This window comes from Octopus bimaculoides, chromosome 2 (genome assembly GCF_046866305.1).
Source record: "Octopus bimaculoides isolate indiv1 chromosome 2, ASM4686630v1, whole genome shotgun sequence".
NCBI lineage: Eukaryota > Metazoa > Mollusca > Cephalopoda > Octopoda > Octopodidae > Octopus > Octopus bimaculoides.
Window position 1 is genome coordinate 101,434,951 of NC_142929.1, and position 20,000 is coordinate 101,454,950.

At 37.2% G+C, this 20,000-nt stretch overlaps 1 protein-coding gene across 6 annotated transcripts in view; it reads right to left on the bottom strand.

Moving 5' to 3' along the window:
• The window catches only part of LOC106868825 (solute carrier family 23 member 1), a 182,947-nt gene that overhangs the window by 61,887 nt on the left and 101,060 nt on the right, over positions 1–20,000 (bottom strand). Inside the window, exon 1 of one of the 6 annotated variants that reach the window (XM_089347312.1) lies at positions 8,433–8,562. The exons of the other annotated variants lie outside the window; for them this stretch is intronic. Coding sequence (XP_089203438.1) covers positions 8,433–8,435 — 3 coding nt within the window. The 5' untranslated portion in view covers positions 8,436–8,562. Of the gene's footprint in view, positions 1–8,432; positions 8,563–20,000 lie in introns of those variants that run through there. 6 annotated transcript variants of the gene reach the window in all.

Sequence of the window (20,000 nt, forward strand, 5' to 3'; positions counted from 1 at the left end):
GTAATCAACTTAACCCCTGCCCCGAAATTACTTTCCTTTACCAAAAATTTGAAACTATTATCAGTGTCAAGATGACAAGCTGGCAGAAAAGTTCAAACATCGAAAAAATGCTTCACAGCATATATTTCAATTTTCTATGTTCTGAGTTCAAATACAACTGAGATCAACTTTGCTTTTCATCCATTTAGGATCAATAAAATAAAGAACCAGTCAAGCACTAAGAACAAAGTAATAAACTAACTCTGACCCCCAAAATTGCTTGCTTCATACCTAAATTTGAGTGGTTGGCATTAGGAAGGGCATCCAGCTGTAGAAATTCTGCCAAATCAGATTGGAGCCTGGTGTAGCTGTCTGGTTCACCAGTCCTCAGTCAAATCATCCAACCCATGCTAGCATGGAAAGCAGACGTTAAACGATGATGATGATGATGATGATGATGATGATCGCCTTTTTTTTTTTTCCAGTATGTCGAGCATCATCTATTTTAGCATGCCATTCATGACATATGCTTATTATAGAAACAGTTAAATCCTAATATATATATCTATACTATATATAAAACAGAGATGTGTGTGTAATCGCTTTTCACGTGAAATCGACTTCACCAAATGCTTCCATACTTGTCATGCATGAATAATTTGACCTCGGATAAATCTTAGGCTCTTCATTTGATTTTTTTAATTAAAAATAAATAATATTGCTTTATATTTAAGATTCACTTCTTTAAAAAGGTTCCTCAATGTCAACTTCCGGTATTGACGTAACAACCGCAAAAAGCTTCACTTTCTATTTTGTGTGTTCGTGTGTGTGTTCGTGTGTATGAGAGAGAAAGAGAGAGAGTAAATACTACATACACACCGCTCTCTCACTCTGTCTCACACACATACACAGGCACACACACACACACACACACACCTTGACTCACTCACACTCTGTCTCTTACAAACACACACATACATAAATGTATACAAACATATTTACAAAGACACACGTGTGTATGCGCGCGCGTGCGTGTTTGTAAGAGACAGAGTGTGAGTGAGTCAAGGGCTGTGTTGTCATATGCATACATCCAAAGATGTATGTATATTTATGCATGTACGTATACATGACAACAAACCTCTCTCTCTCACTCACACTCTGTCTCTTACAAACACACACATACATAAATGTATACAAACATATTTACAAAGACACACGTGTGTATGCGCGCGCGTGCGTGTTTGTAAGAGACAGAGTGTGAGTGAGTCAAGGGCTGTGTTGTCATATGCATACATCCAAAGATGTATGTATATTTATGCATGTACGTATACATGACAACAAACCTCTCTCTCTCACTCACACTCTGTCTCTTACAAACACACACATACATAAATGTATACAAACATATTTACAAAGACACACGTGTGTATGCGTGCGCGCGTGTGTGCGTGCGTGGGGGGGGGGGCTCCACAATCGCCATTTATTTCAATTACTCTTCTGAGGATATTCACGTAAATCATTTTTTTCATTTAATCATCATCATCATCATCATCGTTTAACGTCCGCTTTCCATGCTAGCATGGGTTGGACGATTTGACTGAGGACTGGTGAAACCGGATGGCAACACCAGGCTCCAATCTAATTTGGCAGAGTTTCTACAGCTGGATGCCCTTCCTAACGCCAACCACTCAGAGAGTGTAATGGGTGCTTTTACGTGTCACCCGCACGAAGGCCAGTCAGGCAGTACTGGCAACGGCCACGCTCGAAATGGTGTATTTTATGTGCCACCCACACAAGAGCCAGTCCAGGGACACTGGCAACGATCCCCATTTTAATTTTCGTAAAAGTTTCCAAGTACCAATGAGGCCTTTTGGCACATCTTCAATTTTCCCCATTCATGAGAGGCGCCCAGCCATCATTCATCTGAGAGTCCATCTACAGAATGTCCTCAAATTTCTATACAGCATATTTTGCCTTTTTTTCTCCAAGTATATAAGCAACAATTTCATTCCCGAGCAACGCCGGGTGCCTCTGCTAGTATATATATAAAGGCGACGAGCTGGCATAAACAGTAGCATGCCAGGCAAAATGCTTAGCGGTATTTCGTCTGTCTTTACATTCCGAGTTAAAATCCCACTGAGGTCAACTTTGCCTTTCATCCTTTTGGGGTCAATAAATTAAGTACCAGTTGCATACTGAGATCAATCTAATCGACTGGATCCCTCCCCCAAAATTTCAGGCTTTTATATATATATATATATATATATATATATATATATATATATAAACTTTAATTTGTTGAAGTGTGGTTTCACTCAGGCTGAAATGAAACAACGCTAAAATAATAAAAACAAAGTTTAAAATCTATACAAATGTCTTTACAATCTATAAAATACAAAAAATAAAAAAAACAACATTTTAGGAACTTAAATCCATTGCAATTATAGACTGGGAAGATAAATATATCACAATCTTTATATTTTAAAACTCTAAAATGAATTCTTCAGAAATACAAAAAAAATAAAAATAGACAAAGTGTCAAATGTAGAAAAAAAACATTAAAAAAAAATCATTAAAACGTAATGAATAATGTTGACATATTTCTTAGATATATGCTGCATTTTGGAGAAAAGGAGTGTAAAAAGGAAAGAATATAATGTGACAGTCCCAAGAAGGGAATTATATGTTTACAAGAGCTTGACAGGCATCTTCAGCCAGCAAGTCATGCTACTCCAGGCTGATGACAAGCAAAAACTCAGAAACATGTCCATGGATGCAGGCTTGGCTGGGTGGAGGTGCTTGTCTCCCCCTCGTAAACATAAAGACACAGGAAATGTGTCAAGGTTGACACGAAGCAGTGCAGCTTCCTAGGGCTAAATAGCAGTAGTGTGATTCCCTTCTTGGGACTGTCACGTTAAGTTGACAGCATACAACTTCTTTATATATATATTTATACATATATATATATATATATATATATATATATATATATATATATATGTGACATGCCTGTGTCGGTGGCACATAAACCCATGCCAGTGGAATGTAAAAAGCACCATTCAAGCATAGTCGATGCCAGTACTGCCTGATTGGTCCCTGTGCTGGTGGCACGCAAAAAGCACCCACCACACTCTTGAAGTAGCTGACATTAGGAAGGGCATCCAGCTGTAGAAACCTGCCAGATCAGATTGGAGCCTGGTGCAGCCTCCTGGCTTACCAGTCCTCAGGCAAACCATCCAGCCTATGCCAGCATGGAAAGCAGACGTTAAATGATGAGGATGATGATGGTATACACACACACACACACACCTATATATATACATATACATACATATATATATATATATATATATATATATATATATATATATATATATACACACATGGATACATTTATATAACACACAGATACACACACACATATATAACACAAACATATGTATATGCATATATACATATATGGTGATTCAGTGTGGCTGCTGTTAACTGACTGAAACAAGTAAATGTAAAAGAATATACATGTGTGAGTGTGTACATGTGTGTGTGTGTGTGTGCACACGCGTGTGTGTTATACAAGCATCAAAGCTATTCTTTAACATGCTCACTAAAAAAAAAAATATCAATTAGGTGAAATGATCTTTGCAAACTAATTCTGCTGAATATTCTCTAGAAATTGGATTTACTCTCCCCAACCTTGAAAAATAATCAATAATATAATCTACAAAATAGACAAGGAAAAAAAAAATTCACTACCTGCAAAAAAAAAAAAAAACGACAACAGTGATCATCACCTAATAAAAATTCTTACTCATGTTTGAAAAGAAAAGAGTTTAATGTTCTTGCTGTTTTGTGCATTTTTTGTGCACTTTTAAAACAACCGATTTTAAAATTTATTTTTACTTTTTCTATTTTTGTTATAAGGTAGCTCAGTTTCATTCCAATTAAGCAATCAAGCAGAAAACAAATCACCATCATCATCACCACTATGACAATGGTGATAACTGCCGCCACTGCTGCCATTACCACCACCAAAATGTGTTCATGTTTTCTTTTTTATGCTTGGGCCCCAACAGTGAATTGGAATCAATTCTTTGATGAGATAAGATGATGAAAAAATAATCAATAGTTGTCTATATAGAAATATAACACACACACACACAGTTTTGAATGCTTGAAAGATCAGAGGGAAAGTTTTTCTTTTCCTTCACTCTGACTATTTATCATCAAATCTTTAGAAAACAAGCAGTATGAATTCCAAATGTCTAAATAAACCGACAATGTGAATATATAAATAGTATGATAGCACAGTACCCATTAAAATGGTAGGAGTATTTCTGTCTCTTTTCAGTAGTTCTAAATATTTCTACTTCATTTTCTTCTTGTGCTTCATTTTGTCTTCTTTCAGTTATTCTCTTTATCTTGAACCTCAATCATGCTTCTTCTCATGTTTCTGGTTGTCATTATGCAGCACTACTCTTTTCTCCAATTCATACTGTGCATTGGCATACTGTGATAATCTCTGATTTTTTTTTGGGGGGGGGGGGGGGTCTGCAGTTCAAAGTTTTTCTGTGACAGAATTTCTTGAGTTGTTTAGGTTGCAATTAGCTGTTGCATATTTGAAAAACTGTCTTTTCACTTCCTTACTCTCATTCATTATTCCCACTCACATCCTTCATTATTTCTTCCCTTCCTCTCTCACATCGTATCTCAAATTCTGAAGTCCTCAAAAAGGCTGATTTTCAATCCATGCACTATCTATCGATGCAGAGAAATTTCCATCGGACAGACCACAGTGCAAGAATTGGCAATGATAGATTCTCAAAGATAGTCCTGTTCTCACAACTGACAGATGGCTATCAAAACACTGGTAGACCCAAATCAAGATTCAAGGACACTGTCAAGCAAAACCTAAAAGGTTTATCTATCCTCACTGACAAGTGGTACCAGATAGCCGGTGATTGCTCTATCTCAAGAAATGTGATTCATAAAGTCAGTCAACCGTTGCCAGTGGACTGGACCAATATATATATATATATATATATATATATATATATATATATAAACAAATAATAAATGAGTATATGCATATATACGTACAGGTATGTGCATACCTACGTCTACCTGTATATATAGGTGCATATCTGGGTACAGGACATGGCAAACAAAACGTAGACAAGAAAATAATAATAACCAGAGTACAGAAAACACACAAGCCACGTAGGGAACATTTTACTTCATCAGCTACCCCCGTTTTAACACTGGCGTTTCGAAGAGTTAGGCAGGACGCATCGTTAAAACGGCTCTTCCCATGGACCGCAAATTAAATTTGTATACACAAATTAAACCTGTGCCATGGAGGAATGTAGTGGCAGACAAAAAACAAGACAGGAAAACAAACGGAAAAGGTTATACGGCCAGACGTGAAAAATTATTTGTATATGAACGCTGTGAGGCACGAACTTGAAAGTGGGGACGAAGTAAGTTCGTGTGTTTGCTCGGTGATAGCCAAGGAAGAAAAGGATTAGTGACCGGAAACATGTGACCATGCAGGAGTAAGGGAGAGAGAGAGAGAGAGAGTGGTAGAGGGAGAAACAAAGGGAGGAAGTAGAAGAATAGGTGAGCAACGAGAGAAAGAGAGGAAGAGAGGAATATAGTAGTACAGAAGGAAGTACGAGGGGGGAAAGAGAGAGATATAGTAGTAACAGAAGGAAGAACGAGAGGGGTAAAGAGAGATACGTAGTAGTAACAGAGGAAGAACGAGGGGGGGGAAGTGATAGAGAAAGAGATAGAGTCGCGTCAGAAAATATAAAGTTGAAAAAAATACTTACAACAGGGATGACGCAGGCGTTCGATCATGTAAAACAAATAATAAATGAGTATATGCATATATACGTACAGGTATGCGCATACCTACGTCTACCTGTATATATAGGTGCATATCTGGGTACAAAACATTGCAAACAAAACGTAGACAAGAAAATAATAATAACCAGAGTACAGAAAACACTATATATATCTTAAAATGTACCTTAATCCCCTGAGATTGCAGATATTATTTCTGAATCTCTTTGATTCTTTAGATGTGCTGGCCTCCTGATAATTAATCGATATTAATTAATATATGATTAATTACCAGATTTTATATATATATATATATATATATATATATATATATATATATATATATATATGTAGTGGTTATCACATACACTTAACACATAGAAGGTTGCAAGTTCGAAACTTGCTGAAACCCATTAAATATTTATCTACAGTGGTGCTCCAGCATAACCACAGCTGCATGGCTGAAAAGAATAAAGGAATATAATAATTAGATAAAGATAGTTATGGCCAGTCTATGGGGTTACCCTGCATTTCACACTCATAAAGCGCTTAGCTTTACGATGCCTCTTCAGACCCTAATGGCTGGTGGCTTCTAGAGTGTGCTTCTCTCTCAGATTTATGATTTACCAATGATACACACACACACACACACACGTTATCATCACCTTCATCATCTAATATCAGTCTTTCTTTCATGCTGCTGGCATGGATTGCTCCAATGTCTACTTTGACATTGTTTCTACAACTGGATGTCTTTCCTAATACCACCCACTTTACAGAGTGTACTGGATGCTTTATTTTTCATGGCACCACCTCTTGTGAGGATGCCATGTAGCTCACAAGACTAAGATTCCCATCACCTGAGTGAGGTTTCAGAAGATAGGGAGACAGCTTTATGCTAGATGAAAGATTTGATTACAAAGGAAAGGGTCAGAACAGGTTTTTGGCTGTAATAGAGACATGACACGTTCTCCAAGAGTGTGTGGAAGTAATTACTATTGACCTGGAAAGAGAATTAAAGATGGTAGTGATAAGGTGTCAGGGTAAGGCCTAGTGGTGGGGAGAAGAACAGGAAGGGATCCTGGACTGGATAAATGTATCAAGAGAGAGTATGGAAACTAGTGAGTGGATTTGGCACATGGAAACTGAAAGCCTGTTTCATGTGGGTGTGTTGAGTTTTACAGTTCATTGGAAACAGCCGAGCAACAAACTGTGGCATTGTTGTGATTTCTCTTCTCAAGAAAATTGTCTGCTAGCTTTACACCTTTGAAGATGTGTAGAATGAAAAGGCCCCTTACTTGAAAAACTGGTAAGAGTTAATAACAAAAAGGGCAGCTGGTTGTAAAACAATGCTCAATTATATATCAGTCTAACCCATGCTAGCCTGAAAAAAAACAGACATAAAAACCAAATGAATTAATGAATAAGCATTCATTTAGTGAAATGGAGAGCTATGAGAAAAAGAATAACGGTGGAAAGAAAAACATTACTACTGTTATTAGGAAATTCCCAGGTCCTTTTAACCCACAGTTATATTTTTCCCATCATTCCATAAGGTCAGGATCATGCTTGATTATTACAATAAAGCTTGGAAACATGAGCATCTCCTCCAAAGCTACATACACCTTCCAGAAGTTTGAGTTCTGATTTTCCTTTGTTTTATTTCTCCTTCAATGACCTTTCTGACACTTATTGTGAAAAACAACAGGGTGCAATTTGGTGCTGATTCTCACCACCCTGATACTTCTGCATTGTTGTTTTAATGCATCTACGAGGGTATCCAATAGTTGGCTATGCCACCAGGTAAGCACGTGAAGAATGATCTGCAATGATGGCAGATTATTCACTGATGATGTATGGCCTCCACGCTGAAGATAATCAACAGTATCATCCCAGCTTTCACCATCTAATAATATTAGCTAGAGATAGAAGAACACCATACACAAAATAAATATAGATATGGAAGTTCAGTTTATATTTTTTAAAAATATCCACTACATTGTGTGTGTGTGTGTGTGTGTGTGTGTGTGTGCGTGTGCGCGTGCGTGCATAGACACACACACACACAAATGTCATTATCATTTTCACATCCACATTTCCATGGTTGCATGGTTCAGACAGAATATGCTGAGGTTGATTTTCTATAATCAGATGCCCTTCCCGTCGCCAACCCTTACCAGTTTCCAAACAATGTAATATTTCCCCATAGCCGAGCATGTTTTCAGAAGATTGTAAACAAGCAATCACCATTTGTATGACAGAGCCACTCATACACAAATATCATACAATGTTAGAACAAAGATGGACACACACACACACACACACACCATACGGCTTTAGGTACAATCCCACAATGAGTTACTTTAGGCTAGTGTCTTTTATCTCCGCAGGTTGATAAATACCTTGTAAGTGGGATTTAGTAGAAGTTTCTTATATAAATATATGAACATTTTGTGTGTGTTGTATATGTGCATGTCTACGTGCATGTTTATTTTTACACTAGTCTATATCTATGCTTACACTAATAATTGATTCAACTCATACAGATATTTTTTTTTAAATGGGTTTCAAAATATAAAAATTTCAGAAAAACAGAGAAAACTATGGCTTACCATGTTTCATTACTCATATTTGTATATCACGAAATAATGAATAACAGATTTTTCAAGCTGCTCAAGCATTAGTATAAATTTTCCAAAGCTCCTACATTATATTTCTAAAAATCCACAGTGTATCTAGATTGTTCTTTGCAACACAGTAGTATTTGTAGTTAGTGCACCATTTGAGAAGCATTAATCTAAGGAAACTCAAAATCTCAGTCTAGTTTTCCAACATGTACTGTCATTTAGCTGGTTTTAACTCAAAATATCACAGTGCAACTAAGTATATATATATTATACATTAGATCATCTACTAATGTGTAGTGGAAGGTATAATTAGCATTCACATTGTACAGTGTCTGTCACCATTCCACAATCCTACAACCACCCTATCATTCCTTTCCCTGCCTCTGTAGTTGTAGCTGTCAATACCATCCCAACAATAGTTCTGGAACTGCTCAACCTTAATTGACATTCTAGTGGATGCTACCTGTTAAATTAGTGGCCTACAACTTACATCAAGTTTATATTGAAATATTAAAGGAAGTAAACCAAACTGGAAAATAAAATAAACCACAAACATGATTTTTTTAAAGTAAACAAATTACAAAGAGACATTAAAAAATGGTATTAAAAAATAAAATAACCATGACAAAGGAAAACTTTTTGCAGGCAATATTGAAACAAGATCATATATTGTAGTAGTTATTAACCCAGGTTAACCCTATCTGAATTTGTTGTTGTTGTTGGCACTCCGTCGCTTACGACATCGAGGGTTCCAGTTGATCCGATCAACGGAACTGCCTGCTCGTGAAATTAACATGCAAGTGGCTGAGCACTCCACAGACACATGTACCCTTAACATAGTTCTTGGGGATATTCAGCGTGACACAGTGTGACAAGGCTGACCCTTTGAATTACAGGCACAACAGAAACAGGAAGTAAGAGTGAGAGAAAGTTGTGGTGAAAGAGTACAGCAGGGTTTGCCACCATCCCCTGCCGGAGCCTCGTGGAGCTTTAGGTGTTTTCGTTCAATAAACACTCACAACGCCCGATCTGGGAATCGAAACCGCGATCCTATGACCACGAGTCCGCTGCCCTAACCACTGGGCCATTGCACCTCCACAACCCTATCTGAATAGATTTACGATTAAAAACATTCTCACTTTGTAGGCATAGTGTATCTAGGACTACATCGTTCAATGAATCCTTTTACTTTTAAGAAAGAAAGTTTTGATTTCCAGCTGGTCAAATAGTGATGTAACAGTTCCTTTGTTGAACTAAAAGCCACATGTTAATAAGGATGAAGAATGAGATTGTGAAATGCTCATGATTAACTTAAGGACTAAAAGAAAAGAATTGACAAGTATCTTTCAAATGGAAATAGACCTGATATAAAGATTCTGAACATACAAAACTAATATTAATTTTCACAATGGAGATGATAAAAAAGGGAACATAAAAGAAAACTTAACAATCATACCAAAGTTCACAATTTTACACATAATCTATGCAATAACCCATCTGAGCATGGCACACATTCTCTCACAAGACCTTGATACAGTAATGCAATTTTCCCAGCGCATACACACACACACACACATACACACACACACATACACACACACACACACACACACACTACATGTGGCTCTCTTAATGCTATGAAATCTTTTAGATATGCTAATACTTCTCTGAAACATTAGGAATTATCTCTGGATTTTGTAGCATTAGACTGATGAAAGAAATTTCTATTATAGAAGTTTTTAAACAGAACTTGAACCCAGCACTGCATGCCAACAAATCACAAATTTCACACTACTATCATGGCTGACAGCAATAACTTATGACAACCATTATACTTAATTGTATTATTAGCTACTGATAGGAGAGTGTGGTAAATTCAATTGCCATGAGGAGTAAAGTATCCAATATTTTGGATTCTTGCTCTTTATCTGAGAGTGAAGAAGTGAGAGTAAGTGATGTTATCACTTTGGTTAAAGGCAATGGACTTACAATATAAACTATTCTTTGACCATCTATGGTTGCTACTGTCACTTGACCATTTATGGTCTCTGCATGCATTTGATTTCTATGACCTCAAGACCCACTGACCATTTATGGTCTCCACTGCTACTTGATGCAATATGTAACATTATAATGTTGTTGTTGCTGTTGGCACTCCGTCGCTTACAACGTCGAGGGCTCCAGTTGATCCGATCAACAGAACAGCCTGCTCGTGAAATTAACGTGCAAGTGGCTGAGCACTCCACAGACATGTGTACCCTTAACGTAGTTCTCGGGGATATTCAGTGTGACAAGGCTGACTCTTTTAATTACAGGCACAACAGAAACAGGAAGTAAGAGTGAGAGAAAGTTGTGGTGAAAGAGTACAGCAGGGTTCACCACCATCCCCTGCCGGAGCCTCGTGGAGCTTTAGGTGTTTTCACTCAATAAACACTCACAACGCCCGGTCTGGGAATCGAAATCCCGATCCTATGACCGCAAGTCCGCTGCCCTAACCACTAGGTGATTGCGCCTCCACAGAGGCAATGGACTTACAATATAAACTATTCTTTGACCATCTATGGCCGCTACTGTCACTTGACCATTTATGGTCTCTACATGCATTTGATTCTATGACCTCAAGACCCACTGACCATTTATGGTCTCCACTGCTACTTGATGCAATATGCAAGTATAACATCTATATATATAAAAATGAGAATGTGTGTCTGTCTGTCTGTCTGTCTGTGTGAATCCCTAAAACTCGAGAACTACGCAACCAATTTCATTCAAATTTTACACATGCCTTACTTAGGGTTCTAGTTGTGTTTTAGTCAAAAAAAATTATTAACTTCTTGCAGAGTTCGAGCACACGGCAACATAATATCTCCTCCACTATTTAAGTATTACGTATCAAAAGTGAAACAAAAACACTCATGTCAAATACTTTCACTTTAAAAATGAAACTATTCCACTAACTGAAACAATCACATTTCGATACTGTAGTGACAGATACTTTCACAGAGAGAGAGAGAGAGAAAGAGAGAAAGAGAGAGAGAAATAGAAAGAGAGAAAGAGAGAGAGAAAGAGAGAGAGAGAAAGAGAGAGAGAGAAAGAGAGAGAGAGAGAGAGAGAGATGTATATGTATACATATAGATGTACACGTATGTGTATATATATATAGATCTATACATACATGTATATGTATACATATAGATGTACATGTATATGTATATATATATAGATCTATACATACATGTATATGTATACATATGTGTAGATGTATATATATATATAGATGTACATGTAATATGTACACATATATACATATATATACATGCATACAGATATCTATACATATATACACCCATCACACACACATGCACACAAACACACACATTAGTCATTTGTTTTCTTATCCAAAACTACGTCAAAAGTACTGAATGGATCTTTATGAAATTTGGAAATTATATTCTTTGCATAACGGCCATAACTCCCATGAAAATTCATATATTTTTGATGTTGATGAAATTTTAACCCGAACATAACAGATGAGCATTATTTAGAAAATGATGTCACACGTTATCGAGGCTACCATTCTTTCTGGATGTGCAAAAGGGGATGACGTCTTTATTCCAAGAATTCCTCTTACTCCATCAGGAGCAGACATTCCTTTTACATTCAGAAGACTACAATTCCCCCTTCGTGTGACTTTTGCCATGTCCATAAACAAATATCAGGGTCAAACACTGTCTGTAGCTGGTCTTCTCTTGGAAGAGCCCTGCTTCTCACATGGACAACTGTATGTTGGCTGCTCAAAAGTGGGCAGCAACAAAAAACCTATTTGTATATGCTCCACAAGGGAAAACAAGGAACATAGTTTACAATGAGGTGTTATAATCACAACAGCAAGAAGTATGTACATGATCACCTTCTTTTACGAAACTTCATTGACTTTCATATATTTATATTGATATACATATATATATACGTGTGTTTGGGTGCGTGTGTGTATATACATCTCTATATATAAAGATGATGCGTAGTCTAGACGGCGTTTTTAGATTTCATTATTCTCTTTAACCCGGGCAACGCCGGGTATTTCTGCTAGTTATAATATAAACATGACATTATAAAACAACACTATAATGACCAACACAAAATATCTCACAACATAATACATTCTCACCTACTACTTCTTCTCCACCAGGAAATGTAGCTAACACTTGAGAAACTGAGAAATGCATGTTTCAGTTGTTATTTAATTTTAGGTTATGCTTGATTAAGCAAATACTACTGATTAAAAGCATTCAAGCCTCACTAACCCATATTTTTTTAACCACAAATTCTGTACCTAAAAGTATATCACCAATTAGTCTATTTTTATTATGGTGATAAGGTGTACTTTGAAGATTGTAGGAAATTTGACTGCTTTTTCTCATAGGTTAAGCAACCTTGTGAGCTGAATACACTAAAGTTGTGAGTTTGATTCCTGGTGGCATGTTGTGTCCTTGAGCAAGACACTTTATTTCACATTTCTCCAACTTAGCTGGCAAAAATGAATTGTACCTAGCTCAAAGGATCAGCCTTGTCACATTCAGTGCATCACACTGAATCTCCCTGAGAACTTCATTAAGATTACACATGTCTGTGGAGTGCTCAGCCACTTGCAAGTAAATTTCATGAATAGGCTATTGATCAAATCAACTGGAATACTTGTCATCATAACTGACAGACTGCCCCAGCCAAAGCAACCATGTAGGAGCAACTATGAGCCAGTGATGGAACCTCTACATAGTCACTAGACCTGCAAGAAATAGCAGTCAAGTCTCCCTCAAAAACACATCCTAGCAACTTAAGAAAAGAATGACACATTGGATAATATAGTGATGAATTTATACAAGAATAGTGTGGTCACGGCTGGAATACCTTTGACCTGAGGCTAAACAACAACAGTCACCACCATTGCCACAATGAAATGGCCCCTTCGTTGTCAGCTGCATATATATAGCTCATGATGGACTGTAAAACACATTTAAAAAAATTTTTTTAATTCTGCCATCACATAACTAGAAGTGGGAGGGCAGCTCCCTGACCCTTTTCAAGGCTTCCGAAACACATGGGAGGAAGAAAGGGAGTTATCCTTAGACCATGATCTTGGTCAGAAGGCTTGCAACAGAATGGACACTGCTAAATCACCCAAGGGCCAGATAGTTATTTAAATCAAGATAAAGGATTAAGTCTCCTACATGTTTCCGCATAGTTTCCATCTAGCAAATTTGATTCAAAGGTTTTGGTCAACTTAAAGCTTTGGCAGAAGACACTTGCCCAAGGTGTCACTCTGTGGGATTGAACTCTAAACCAGGTAACTGCAAAACTAACTTCATAACCATACAGACATGCCAGCTCTCCAGTTCAAGATAAACAAATATCAGTCAATAAGTACATATAATATATATATATAAAAATAAGATCCAAGGATCAAAGTGTAGGAAGTTAGTAAGCTTCAAGCAGTTCATACAAGGCATAAAAAACAAATTTCGGTGGTTTATTGAGAGTTGTAAATTTTTTCCATATCAAAGATTAATAAGTTGAAAAAAGTTATTTTATAGCTTATGGTTAATAGCTGGGGGTTGCTGTGTATGTGAATAGGAATCCAAAATTAGGGGATGGAATAGATAAAATCCAAGTTACATGTTTCATAGCTAACAGAACCTCAGAAGTAGCAATTGTCCAAACAAGGGGTACTCCACTAACTACTTGTCAGGCCAAAGATGCCTTAATTGAATGAAGTTTACATTGTCAAGGGACCCCATGTTAACTTGCAGGAGATTCGATCAAAAATGCATGGAAAACATAAAAATTAAGAAGAAAAGGGGAAGCATATTAGTGAAAAAGTGTTGAATGGGTGTAAGTGTCTAAACTTGCTAAGGAAAAGAATAACACGAAAACAAAAAGGAGTAGGAGTGAAAAGTTTGATGTTATTGAAGCTAGTTAGAGGAATGTCGTTATGAAATTAGGCTGGGGTCATTTGTGGGTCTACTGTAGAATAAATAAGTAAATATATATATATATATATATATATATATATATATATATCTCATCATCATCATCATCATCGTCGTTTAACGTCCGCTTTCCATGCTAGCATGGGTTGGACGATTTGACTGAGGACTGGTGAAACCAGATGGCTACACCAGGCTCCAATCTGATTTGGCAGAGTTTCTACGGCTGGATGCCCTTCCTAATGCCAACCACTCAGAGAGTGTAGTGGATGCTTTTACGTGTCACCCGCACGAAGGCCAGTCAGGCGGTACTGGCAACGGCCACGCTCAAAATGGTGTATTTTTTGTGCCACCCGCACAAGAGCCAGTCCAGGGGCACTGGCAACGATCTCGCTCGAAAATCCTACGAAGGCCAGTCAGGCGGTACTGGCAACGGCCACGCTCAAATTTGGGTACAGGACATTGCAAACAAAACGTAGACAAAATGATAAACAAAGTACAGAAAACACACAGGCCACATAGAAAACATTACCTTCATCAGCTGCCACCATTCTAACACTATGTATAGGGCAGCCTTCTGGCAGAATGACTAGCATGCTGGCTGGCTAAAATGTTTAGCAGAATTTCATTTGTCTTCACGTTCTGAGTTCAAACTCTGCTGAGGTCAACTCTGCCTTTCATCCTTTTAGGGGTTGATAAAATAAGTACCAGTTGAGCACTGGAGACGATGTAATCAACTTGTGCTCTCCCTCAAAATTGCTGGCCTTGTGCCAAAATTTGAAAACAATATATATTTATATATATAGATATATATATATATATATATACATATATACATATATATATATATATATACATATATATATATATATTGTGTGAGTGTTACAGTGTTATGGAGAGTTGGTGGTGGGGGGGGGCCTATTTTTTGTAAAGAAGTAGACGAGTAGGGAATAGGAGGTGGAGGAGATGACAGTAAATATTGTATAATTGAATAACAAGACTGCAAATACAGTGAATAATAAACTGTGTGTGTGTGTAAACAGGAAATAGAATGAGGAGAAGGTAAGAGAGGGAAGTACTGACCTTTGGTAGTTGCTATCAGGTGTTAAAAATAAGAGGAACTTTAAGTAAATATTGTCTGCTGTTGGTAGATCAAGCTGGTTAAATAATAATGGTTCGCAGTATTTTAGTAGTGTTGACAGCTTAACAAGGTGTTGTGTGTGTGTGTGTACTAGTGTGAGGTGAGTAAGGGGAGTGGTGTGTCACAACTTGAAGAGCCTGGAGAAAGTAAGTTAATGGGTAATGAAAATTGAAGAAGATATATAAAAGCAAAAATCTATCACTACCTTCCTGCCCCCCAACTCTCTCTCTTTCATTGAAATATAAAAGAGAATCAGTGTGAGAAAGAAAGAAAAAGCTCTTAACAAAGAAATCCACCAATTTTAAACAGCCCCACCCTGTCTCTACAGAAAGGCTTTGTTCCAGATGATTAAATTTGTCTCCACTACAGAATACAAATTTCATACATTTCAACTCCTTTAATTTGGTTAGTTTTTTTAATGAGACAAGTTACCATAAACTCTGCTTTTGAATTTGTTAAATATTTATCTGCAGAGGAACTTCTAATCCTTATTCTTAATAATCTCATCTTCCTTAACACTTGTTTCAGTCATTGGACTGTGGCCATGTTGGCACACCACCATCAAAGGTTTTAGTCAATTTCGTCAATCTTAGCACTCATTTTACCAATCTCTAATAATGTCCTTGAATTGTCCCCTTTTAGAGAATGACCTCTCCTTAGGGAGTAAATACAACCAAGAATTAACACCAATGAACCCTACCAGTAAAGAAACATATGTGCACACACACACACACACACACACACACACACACACACACACACACACACACTAGCATGGAAAAATGGACATAAAAATGAACGAATGAACAATATACATAATGAGCCTCTGTTCAGCTTTTGTTAACTAAATTTCATGTATAAGATACTGGTCAACTTGAGGCTGTTGTAGAAAACACTTGCAGAAAGTGTTATACAGTGGGATTAAATCTAGATCAATGTGGTTTGGAAATGAATTTTTTTTGTAACCACATAAGCATGCCATTGGAGATATTTTAAAACTAAGCACTAGAGTTGCTTAATGCAGTGAGATTAAAAGTTGATTAGTAAACTAATCCAATTAGTTTAAACTTTACTACAGATATCATTTTGGGTTTTTCTAGATTAAGAAATGTGTGACTTAGTTATAATTTTTTTACTTAATGTTTGGTTGGTTAGAAAGGAGTTGGGGTAGCATATAAAGTAACAAGTTACTCTGAACAATATGGAGAGAGGAGGAGAAGAAGGGGAGATGAAGAGAGAGAGAGTGGTGGTGTTAGGGAAAAATAAGCTGGCTGAAGGTAATTATTTAGAAAGTATACATTTTCCTTCTATAGTGGTATAGTATGGACAGATTGGAAGCATTAGCAACCATGCAACATTTCTTTTGACTGGCCACCAACAAAAATATCCTATCATTTTGGTGCCAGGCTATCTGAGTAGATGAATGAAATAGCTCATCAGCTGACTGGTCCAAAACAGGTACATTAGCTGATTGCTCAAGAAGTAGTGACTGGTGCCAGCTGGTTTGGGTAGATGAAATTAAACTAAATTTGTAGATTTACATTCACATTGCCAGTATGCCAAAAATATCATGAGATAATCTGTCATAATATCTTCCTGGATTGTTATTCACTAAAAAAAATAGCAATTAATTGTTTCTTTGAAGTGAGAAATGAATAATTTTTGTTTGTGCACAAATCAAGCTAACCATAGTATTTGTGGTTCCAATATAGTTTTCCTGTACACTGACAGAGAAGCTGGAGTAACTGGGAACTAATGTGGTTTAATGATCACTGAGTGTAATGCTGAGCCTGGTGTCAGATTACTCTCCAAATGAGCTTTTTTTCAGATGGTCGATGCTAACAGTCTCCTGTTTTCAGCATACATTAATGACAGAATACTTGGTAGTCATCTTGTAAGATACTTTTGCAGAGTGTCTAAAGCGGTTTCATTTTACTTCTTAGTTCCTTTGATTCTAGGAAGAGCACAGATCACTAAAACAGATATAGCCATCCATCTCAATCCTTGACAATGGATTGCAGTTGTCTCCAGTTACAGCCACTGGAAATGGTTCAGTTTCTATGGACTTTATGTTTTTGATTTGTTATGCTTCTATCTCTCTTGGATGTCCATTGGAGAGTTTACCTTGTAATGTTGAAAATAAGTTTCCAGAGGATGTATCCCAGTCAACCCCATTCCTCTTATAACACAAATGTGAAGACAGTTCTGCTGTATGCATGTGAAAAATAGCGAATTACAAAGTTCACCATTGACAAGCTCCAGATGTTTGTGAATAAATATCTCTGGAACATTCTTCAGATGAGATGGCAAAACAAACTCACATATAAGTGGAGTGGCTTTGTTATTTTATTGTAATGAATGAAAACGTGAAGATATTTTATGGAACAGTATCAGATCCATCGGTAGGTGTGTATGCGTTACGTAGTTGGTGAATATGGTTGGAAGAGTTCGGTATTGTGAAAGGGTAACTATCTCTCCTGGTAATGTCATATCATACAGAAGTCTCACTGTTATGCCTCCAAATCCATCCTTTATCATAGAGTGAATGCAATTGAACCTCACACTGAAATGAAGCAAAGATGTTCTCTAGTTTTTGTTGATATTAGTTCAAATAAAGTTTACTGATATCAACTTCTTGTGTATATCAGATGGAAGGGTGTGACAGATAACAGAGTGCATTGAAGATTGTGTAATACTGGTTTGTTTAGACTCAAAATGATGTTCATTATCAGTGGAGATATCACACCAAATATGTCCACCTAAATAAGAAAGAAGCACTTGCTGAAATAACAAAACAGATTATGAATTACATAGCTCCAAGAACTTTTCATCGTTCCACTGATCACTTGCTATCTGTTCAAAATCAATGGTGGTAGAAGTATCAAATGAATCCATTTGTGTACATAAAAGTGCATCTTCTGCTACATTATCATTTTTTGGATGTGCCCTGATGTCAATAACTGACTCTGAAATACAGTTGAGGTGAAAGAGCATGCATCAGAGATTTAAGGTCTGCACAGATGGCAAATGCAGCGCAGCCATGTAACATGTTTGTGTGTGTGTGTGTGTGTGTGTGTGTGTGTGTGTGTGTGTATGTATCATCATCATCGTTGTTTAACGTACGCTTTCCATGCTAGCATGGGCTGGACGATTTGACTGAGGACTGGCGAACCAAATGGCTGCACCAGGCCCCAATCTGATTTGCCAGAGTTTCTAGAGCTGGATGCCCTTCCTAACGCCAACCACTCAGAGAGTGTAGTGGGTTCTTTTACGTACCACTGGCACGAAGGCCAGTTAGGCAGTACTGGCAACGGCCACGCTCAAAATGGTGTATTTTATGTGCCTCCGCACAAGAGCCAGTCCAGGGGCACTGGCAATGATCTCGCTCGAAAGTCCTTACACAAACCACAGGCACAAGTGCCAGATATATATATATATATATATATATATATATATATATATATATATATATATATATATACATGTTTGTGTATATATATATATATATATATGTTTGTATGTATGTATTTATGTATATATACATATTTGTATATATATGTGAAGGGGCATGGCCTAGTGGTTCGGGTGTTGCACTCATGATCACTAGATCGTGGGTTCGATTTCCAGATCAGACAGTGCATTGTGTTCTTGAGCAAAACATTTCATTTCATATTGCTCGGCAAATGGTGGAAGAGTAGAACTGTTGGCATATCAGCGAAAATGTTTTACAGTATATCTTTCAGCTCTCTACATTCTGAGTTCAAATTCCACCTGCCTGAAGAAAACAATGTGATTTCACTCCAGTATTTCTCCCAAGTCTAGTCATGGATAGCCAAAGTTCCAGTAATCTATTTAATTGCAAAAGGGGTAAGTACGAGCCCTGTCAGGTCATAGAGAATGTTGGAGAAGGCAGACCACCACTAGACTAGATGTGTATGTATGAAGACAGACAGACATATAGACAGACAGAGGAACAGAGCTAGTACATTCTGTTGGATATGCAATTGTCAGTGTGCATATACAACAAAGTGTTAAAGTATTGAGAGAAAAGTTAAGCATTGCCAGAATTAAATGTGGTGTGCAAGAGAGATGGATGAGGATAGATGCATAAAGAAGTACTGATCATTTAAAGTGTATAGAACTTGTGAAAGAGGGAGATGCAGGAAGACAAGGGATGAAATATTGAAAGCTGATTTCAAGATGCTCAACCTTATGGAAGAGATGACAAAGGATTGACATAAGCATTATGACTAACAAAGAAAGTGTAGGTTGTTGGATCTTCATACGTCGAAAACTACAGGCGAGTCTATCATATATATATGAAAACACACACACCTCACACACACACACACACAAAAAAAAAACTACCTCGCTTGGCAACAGGTGAGAGTTGGCGGCAGGAAGGGCATCTGGCTGTAGAAAACTTGC